Genomic DNA, 9037 nt, shown 5'->3' on the forward strand with positions numbered 1-9037 from the left:
TAGTATATAAAGAACTCATTAAGACAGACACCAAAGGGGAGCAAAAGCTTTTATAGATACTTTGCCAAAGATAGATAGCAAATAGGCTCACGAAAAGATGCCTATGATCATTAGTCATTATGGAAATACAAATTAAAACCACAATACTACTACATGTACTAGAATGCCTAAAATTAAAAAAGACAACTATTTCAGGTGTTTAGTGAACATGCGGGGTAACTCAAACTCTCATAAACATTTCTGGTAGAAATGTAAAATGGTATAACCACTTTGAAAAACAGCTTGGCATTTCTTAAAAACTTACAACCCAGACATTTACTTCTAGGTATTTATCAAAGCATGAATGAAAGCATATGTCTACCCTAAAACTCGCATATAAATTCTCACGGCAGCCTTATTTAGAATAGCCAAAACCTGGAAACAACCCAAATGTTTATCAACAGTTAATAAATAGTTAAATAAATTGTAGTATATCCATATGCTAGAATACAAGCATATGGATATATGCTCAGCAATAAAAAGGAACAAATTACTGATACAACAATGCAGATGAATTTCAAAATCATTATGCTAAGTTAAAGAAGCCAAACCCTCCCCAAATGTGTACACACTATATGATAACATTTATATAAAATTCTAGAAAATGCTAAGTATTTTACAGTGACAAAAAGCTGATCAGTGGTTGCCTGGGGAAATGGTAGGTGGAGAGAGAAGGGAGGAGGGATTAAAAAGGGGCAGAAAAAAAATATATGCATGTGATGGATATGTTAGTTATCGATATTGCGGTAGTGATTTCATTAGTATGTGCATATGTCAAAACACATCAAATTGTATACTTTATTTTTGAGAGAGAGAGAGAGACAGAGAGAGAGAGAGAGACAGAGAGAGAAAGTGTGTGTGAGCAGAGCAGGGGCAAAGGGAGAGAGAGAATCTCAAGTAGGCTCCATGCCCAGTGTGGAGCCGCCCAATGCCAGGCTTGGTCTCATGACCCTGAGATCAAGACCTGAGCAGAAATCAAGAGTCGGATGCTTAACTGACTGAGCCACCCAGGCGCCCCTCAAATTGTACACTTTAAATATGTACAGTTTATTATACACGAATTACACCTCAATAAAACTGTGACAAAAACATTTATTTATGTTGGAAGACACTCTTTTATGGGCTATGCACACTCCTACATGTCTCACTATATATGCCTAGCAGGCAAGGTCCTGACTATTTTTAATCGGGCCTTTTCTCAGGGTTGTGTTGGCAGCACATAAATTGAGGGTAAGGCGAGTCTCTCTCCAAAACAAAGAGGAGGCTTGCTTACTGTCTGCCATAAAATGGTGGGTCTCCCAAATTCAGAGTTCCTCAGCTGTGGTATAAACCCATTATGTACAAAGAATCCATCTGGGCCCATGGCATTGCTCCCGTGGGACTTGGGAGCAAGGGGAACCGACACCACGCTGATGCCATGCTAACTGCTATATCATAAGTAGCGAAATTCTTGGTCTCTGGCCCAGAAGTTTAACATCTTTTCTCAGCACCCATTAAACAATAATAGGTTAGCTTTTAGGTTATAAGTAGGGTAATATCAAATTCTAGACTCTGACACCATATATATAGAATTCGACAAAGCTAAAGAATGTTAGACATTAAATAGTGAGGAGTGACATGGACACTAAAAAGAAAGATATGGCCATAACTCATGGTAAATAATAACTAGAAATTATTGAGCTCCTAGGCATTATTCTTCACGATTAATTTGCAATTTGTACATTTTTCTCCTTAAATATTTGTTAAATGGATGAATGTATATTGAATGTATGAAAAGATAAAGAAAAAATAGACTTAAGACGTTAAGTGACTTATGATTACACACTCCTAAATGGTAGAGGATGATTCAAATTCAGATCTAATACTAAAATTTATACTTTCAACCACTATGTTATGCTATATAGAAAAAGGAGACTTAAATACATATTATACAGTTTGGTCTCACTAATGTAAATGACAGGGAACTGTTTAAGTATTTTAAACAGAGAAGCCAGAGGCTCTGAGGTAAATTTGAAAAATATTACTTTGAATAAAGTATGGAAGATGGATTAGAGATTTAGTAGCTCTGAAGAGATCACATAAGAGACTCTTATAATAATTCAACTGAGAGATGCTGAAGGCAGGGAGAGAGAATCAAAGAGTTGGAATTAAGAGTTGCTGAGAGGGGCGCCTGGGTGGCTCAGTCAGTTAAGCATCCGACTTCAGCTCAGGGTCACGATCTTCGGTCCGTGAGTTCGAGCCCCGCGTCGGGCTCTGGGCTGATGGCTTGGAGCATGGAGCCTGCTTCCCATTCTGTGTCTCCCTCTCTCTTTGCCCCTCCCCCATTCATGCTCTATCTCTCTCTGTCTCCAAAATAAATAAACGTTAAAAAAAAAAAATTAAAAAAATAAAAAATAAAAAAAGAGTTGCTGAGAAAGAACTAAAAGGATTTATTAAAAACTGAATTTGGAAGATGAAAAACGGAATAATCTAAGATGACAGCAGGTTTCTGGCTTAGGTTACTGAATAGATTTGACAGCTTTTAATTAAGCCTGGGAATGGAAAGAGGGAAGAAGGAAAAGAGATCCAATGGTGTTGAGTGCTTTTAAGACATAAAAGGGCACTCTAGGAAAAGACAATTGAGGTACAGAAGTATAAACTATGTTTGGTAAGAAAGTAGTCTACTATGGCCTGTGTAGTCAGAGGAAAAGATAGGTTGGGGCTAATATGTGGTATTGGGAAAACTGGATTTCTGCAGGTGAAAGAAGAAATTGGACCTTTGTCTTATACCATACATAAAATAAACTCAAAATGAATTAAGGACTTAAATTTAAGGTTCGGGGGCACATGGGTAGCTCAGCCGCTTGAGTCTGACTTTGGTTCAGGTCATGACCTCACAGTTCATGGGTTTGAGCCCCACATCAGGCTCTGTGCTGACAGCTGAGCCTGGAGACTGCTTCAGATTCTGTGTCCCCTTCTCTCTCTCTGCCTCTCCCCTGCTCACTCTCTATCTCTCTCTCTCTCAAATATAAATAAATATTAAAAAAATTTAAAAAAATAAATTTAAGACCTCAAACTATAAAATTTATGAAGAAAACATATGGGAAAAGTTTAACACTGGTCTCGGCAAAAATTTCCTGGATATGATACCAAAGTACAGGCAATAAAAGCAAAAGTAGACAAGTGTGACCACTTTACACTAAAAAGCTTCTGGGCAGCAAATGAGACAATCAACAAAGTGAAAAGGCAAACTACAGAACGGGAGAGAATATCTGCAAACCATATATCTGATAAGAGATTAATATCCAAATTATATATGGAACTACAACCCAATAGCAAAAACACTCTCAAGGAGTCTGATTAAAAAACGAGCAAGGACTATAACAGATACTTCTCCAAAGATACACAAATGGCCAACAGGATACAAAAAGGTGCTCAATATCACTAATTGTCAAGGAAATGCAAAACCATAATGAGACATCTGTTTGGATGGCCATTATACAAAAACAAAATGCCAGGAAATAACAAGTGTTGTTGAGAATGTGGAGAAATTGGTATCCTTGTGCACTGTTGGGTTGGTAGGAATGTAAAATGGTCCAACTGCTATGAAAAACAGTATGGAGGTTCCTCAAAAAATTAAAAACAGAAATACTTTATGATCCAGCAATACCTGATCATAAATAAACTGTTACATGCTGTAATTTTCAGTCAAGCAAACTGCAGCCTACTTACACAATGTTGCAAATGGAAAATTTTATCTCTGGTTTACTGAAAATTGTGTTCATTAATCAGCCATTACAGGATTAGAGGGATACAAAAAAGTTTCACAAAGATTGTAACTAAATAATGAATAAAATTAACCAATGCTATCTTAAGAAGCTGCCATTTGTTATCGTGAGAATGTGATCAAAAGGATATTAAGAATATCATAATTACAGATTAAGACTCCAAACTTAAAGTGATTTCTAAACTACTGTATATTATAATCAGGAAACTGCATGGTAAAGTAATTTTCACATAAGCAAAATTAAGTCCAGTCTTACCTCTTTTTCTAATTGCAAAACAGTAATTGAAATTAACATACTAGGATGTACATATCAGCTCCTCCTAAAATGCTAGAAACTGACTCTGCATCCCACATAAAAACAATATAAAAAAGAATTTAAAATACATAATAGCTTATTGTACCAAATTCTATTTACATAAAATCTATCTACATAATCTATTTCTTCATACAGAAGAAATCTAAAAACTTTTAAACTACCTTCCATACAAAAAGATTATACTATCTTCCATACAAACAACTTGACGTATTTAAAAAAAAAAATCTTAGAAGTAATAGCAATTTAGGGGCAACTGGCTGACTCAGTCAGAAGACCATTGGACTCTTGATCTCAGGATCCAGAATTCAAGCCCTATGTTAGGTGTAGATATTACTTAAGTAAGTAAATAAAAAACTAAAAAAAAAAGTGATAGCAATGTATACATATTTTAACTTCTCTTTAATTCTGATAAAAGTATTTTGATTTCATGAAAAGTTATGCTAAAAAAGAATCTCACTAAATTCCATTCAAATCACAGTTCTTTAAGCACATAGTACTTCTTTGCTGTCTATACAGTGCAAACATGCAATGTTGTTAATGAGACTACACTGAAGTAAAAATAATCTCTAGATGTTACTATATAACTTACATAAAATGGATTGTTTTTCATTAGATTCCTGCACTATCAAGAACATAATAAATATGTACTCCTGTCCAAAAACAAGAGGTATATTTTATAGTGGATAACAAAATCATTTTTTTTTTTTTTTAATTTTTATTTATTTTTGAGAGGGAGACAGAGCGTGAGCAGGGGAGGGGCAGAGAGAGAGGGAGACACAGAATCCGAAGCAGCTCCAGGCTCTGAGCTGTCAGCACAGAGCCTGACGCCAGGCTCTAACTCACAGACCCCGAGATCGTGACCTGAGGTGAAGCTGGACTGACTGAACCACCCAAGCATCCCCAAAATCATTCTAAGTCATATTACCTAAACCTAAAGGAACTGAGATTTAAATATTAATCAAGCTTTCAGACTGCAGAAAAGAAAAATCAGACAAAACACTAATTTTACCTTCAGAGAACTCTTGGGATATTTATAAAACTCTGCATAGGTCTAATGGTATTTTCAAATAGAGTATTCCATTACTTTGGAACAACAAATGAGGAAAATAAGTTTCAGTTTCCATAAGGTTCTCACCTGTATAATGCATCATCAATCTCCACAGATTCTGCTGACATGATGGGCAAATTTGTATTGGTACTGAAAAAATAAAACACAACTTATAAGAGCAAGTTCCGGTATTTAATATTCACGTTCTGTAATCTAATATTCGATTATACATGGCAGCTACTAAAGAGGATTTTACAAACCAGATATATATTTTATTTTCCACTCCTTTATTTCCATTTAAAAAATAGGTGAAAATTAAATTCACTGAATGTCTATTCTGTGTGTATTGTAAAATTATAGCCTATAGTTTTTATTCTCAGGTGTTATCAGATATTGTTTTACATATATTCTGATGAATCTGTATTTTCTGAAGTTTGTTGGGAGTGCCCCATATACCTTCTCTAATAAACACACTCTGTCTAGATAATCTTGTTCAATCCATATATGGAATTTACCAGATACTGAGGATATCTAAACTTATTTTTCCACGTTTGACATCTTTTCTGGCATCCAAATTGTCCACACCTGCTAGAACAATCTCTCTCTTCTGATGTGTAATCGGTTTCGTGAACATAACAAGCCCCAAACAGAATTCAATTTCCCTGTTTAATCTATTCCTCCCCAATCTCTGCCAACTCAATTTCTGGTATCACCATTTACTCATTTGCGCAGGCCCAGACTCTAGAGATCTTAACTTGTTCCCTCATTTCTCCATCTGCATGCTGGTACAATCTCAGGCCAAACCATCGTCGTATTTCATCTAAACTACTTCAAACGCCTCCTAACTAGTCTCTCTAGTGCTTCCATTGCCCTCCCCCTTCAGTGTATTCTCCATATAACAACCTAAATTTTTTAGAATGTAGTCAGACGTTACTCCTGGACTTAGAACTATTCTTAAGTAACTCTACTTTCTAAATAAAATTGAAACACATTACCATGGTCAAAAGGGTCTAGGTGTTCTGTCTCCCAATCATCTCTTCAATTACAACTCCCACTACTTTCCCACACTGGTCAACTTGCTATTCCTCCAAAAAGTCAAGCATGTTTTTATACTTCACTTCAGTGAAACTAAAAGTCACTAAAAAGTCACTTCAGTTTTTATACTTGCTTTTTCCGCTGCTTGGAATGTTCCCCCTTTAGATCTCTGAATGGCTGACTCTTATCACGTAAGCCTCGACTAAAATACTGCCTCGCAAATATTACATAGACGAGTCCTGATCATCCTTTCAATGAAATGCCTCCCCTTCTCCTTAGGTCACCTCCTAACTCACTAACCTGCTGTATGTTCTTCAAATTACTAATTGTTTACTGTCTGCCTTCCCCAAGAGAATGTATGATCTGTTAAGAATTCACTAATGTATTCCAAATACCTAAAACTGTACCTGGCATTTAATAATAATTTAAGAGCACTGTGTCACACATGGTTTTAAGTGCTTTAGATGTACTCAGTTAACCCTTACAACAACTTTATAAGATCGGCACTATTACCATCTCCATTGAACAGAGGAAAAAAACTGAGGCTCACAGAAGTTTATTTAACATATGTGCTACCAAAGCGAGCACTCACAGAAGTTTATTTAAATAACCCATCTGAGGTTCCAGAACACGTAAATGGCAGAGCCAGAACCTGAACCTACGTAGTCTAGCTCTTGACCACCATGCTATACTCCCTACTGCATCTCAAAGTACGCACAAAGAAAGCACCCAAAATGTATCTGTTGAATGAATTTTAAAAATTAAAAAAAAAGGGGGTGCCTGCTTGGCCCAGTAGGTAGAGCATGCAACTCTTGATCTCAGGGTTGTGAGACCAGGCCCCACATTGGGTACAGACATTACTTAAGGAAATTAAAGCACATTTTTAAAAACAAGCATACTAGCATGATAAGATATACTTATGCATCATTTACCACAGCTCATCCCGACTTTTTCACAGCATGGCATACAAAGAAAAATGAAAACAGGATGAACCCTAGGAAATAGGAATGGCTCCCAAGCAAAGGAAACCAGCCTGGGGCATTTTGGCCTGAGCCACAGTGACAGCTAAGATCAATTATCATCTTGGCAAAAAGTAAATCCTTTCCAGGTTCTGGGAAACTCTATCAATTACAGGATTCTAAAAATCATGTGAAAACACAAAACTGAGGTTTTGGAATCCAAATTTCTAAGCCTGGTACCGATATACAGGCCAAAGGATTTGTAAATACAGTTAATCAAAATGTTATCATTTATCTTACCAAACACTGATTGGTATTATCAAAAGATACCAGCTTCTAGCTAAGTTATACATGGATAACTATTAGAAATATTCCTGATTGCAATTATGAACACAAACCAGGAGACAGCTGTGTTTAAGAGATCACCTACCTAATAAAAACACACACATACAAAATATGTTCTTTTGGCAGAGTGATAAAATATGAAAATAAACAAAATTTCTCATTTCACAGTTTTCTTATCCCTAGCTGCCTTCCCTGCATGGAGGACAATGGTCTAGTGGGTACAGCTCTTAAGTAAACATGAACTCCTTTCTAACCAGCTTTGTCACTTAATGATATATGACTAGCACTGATTTTTCAGAAAATTCTGCTTTACTCGAATGTTTCAAAAATCATTTTTGTAATAAGATCTATATGGCAATCAAAAATCCTTTTAAATAAGGGGAGATTTTGTTTGTATTACATAATTTCCCTCAAGTAAATGTGGCAATGCTGGCAACTGCAGGTAGTATGGTACCGAAAACATCCCTTCAATCTGAACCGGCGAAAAAGCTACAGGTTTATGGACAGGCTCCCATTAGCTCAAAATCATATATCCATCACTTCTCTCTTTGGAATATTGTATTCTGGTGGAGGGCAGTATATAACTAACGGTTTTATTAATTACGAGGTAACTGAAACAGGAACCATACGAACATTTCCCCCGATTTTGCTGGAATGTTAGAGACGTGAAACAAACAAACAAACACCAACTAGGGAATAAGTAACTCGTACGTTTTTCCCTGGATTTTTTTTTTTTTTTTAACTGTAGTGAACACAGGACTCCGGGTGTCCTGACTGGCACTGATTCATCATTACCAAGTTCCCTCTGGTAACAGTTTCCAAAGGAGGATCTCAGTGCGGGATCGCCCACAGTGGCGCTCTTAGCTTTCATTTCACCGAAAGGTTGGGGGAAACGTGTTTGGCAGCAGGGCTGTGAAAGCTCACACCAAGCGACCCGGGCCAGAACTCTCGGCGGGCCCTCTCCACTCCACTCCACCCCCGCCCCACGTCCGGTGCATGGGAGAATGGCAGACCCCCGACTGGAACTGAGGGGCGAAAGGACCGAGAGTTGGCCTTTCTCCTCAGAGAAGCCGGGAGCCGCCGAGGTCTAAACCCAAGGCGCCACACCCACCCCGCGCGCTCCCCTCGCCTCCCAGGGCCGGTTCTGCCCGGCTCCGCGGCCTCGCGCGCGCTCCCTGGCCGCCCGAGCGGGAGCAGCAGAAAGCCGGCGCCCGGCTGCCGCCTGCCACCCCTCGATGCTTCGCGCTCACACTCATCTTCTTACCTGCCGGCCACCCAGGAAGAGCAGGACGCCTCTTCCTCCCGAGCTGCGACTACCGACTCGGATGACTCCATCTCCTCCAAGAGTCGCCGCCGCCGCTGGCTACGGGTAGGCAGGGAAGGGGGCGGGACCGCGAGGTCAAGGGGCGGACGGTGACATCACCGGAGGGGGCGGGGCCGGAGAGCGTGCCGCCGAGCTGAGCCTTCCCGTCAACCCCAGGGACGTCCTGGTTTCCGGTTTGGGTGTGGCCGCCAGGAAGAGGATCGGC

General features: G+C 38.7%; 1 protein-coding gene across 2 annotated transcripts in view; it reads right to left on the reverse strand.

Moving 5' to 3' along the window:
• The window catches only part of UBA6 (ubiquitin like modifier activating enzyme 6), a 96905-nt gene extending 88028 nt beyond the window's left edge, over nucleotides 1-8877 (reverse strand). The window contains exons 1-2 of one of the 2 annotated variants that reach the window (XM_049630555.1): nucleotides 8773-8877; nucleotides 5257-5319 (exon numbers count right to left, since the gene is read on the reverse strand). In XM_049630555.1, coding sequence (XP_049486512.1) covers nucleotides 5257-5319; nucleotides 8773-8843 — 134 coding nt within the window. In that variant the 5' untranslated portion in view covers nucleotides 8844-8877. The remainder of the gene's footprint in view (nucleotides 1-5256; nucleotides 5320-8772) is intronic. The other variant, XM_049630557.1, reaches the window with a different exon arrangement.
• Between the last annotated feature and the right edge of the window lie 160 nt (nucleotides 8878-9037).

This window comes from Panthera uncia, chromosome B1 (genome assembly GCF_023721935.1).
Source record: "Panthera uncia isolate 11264 chromosome B1, Puncia_PCG_1.0, whole genome shotgun sequence".
NCBI lineage: Eukaryota > Metazoa > Chordata > Mammalia > Carnivora > Felidae > Panthera > Panthera uncia.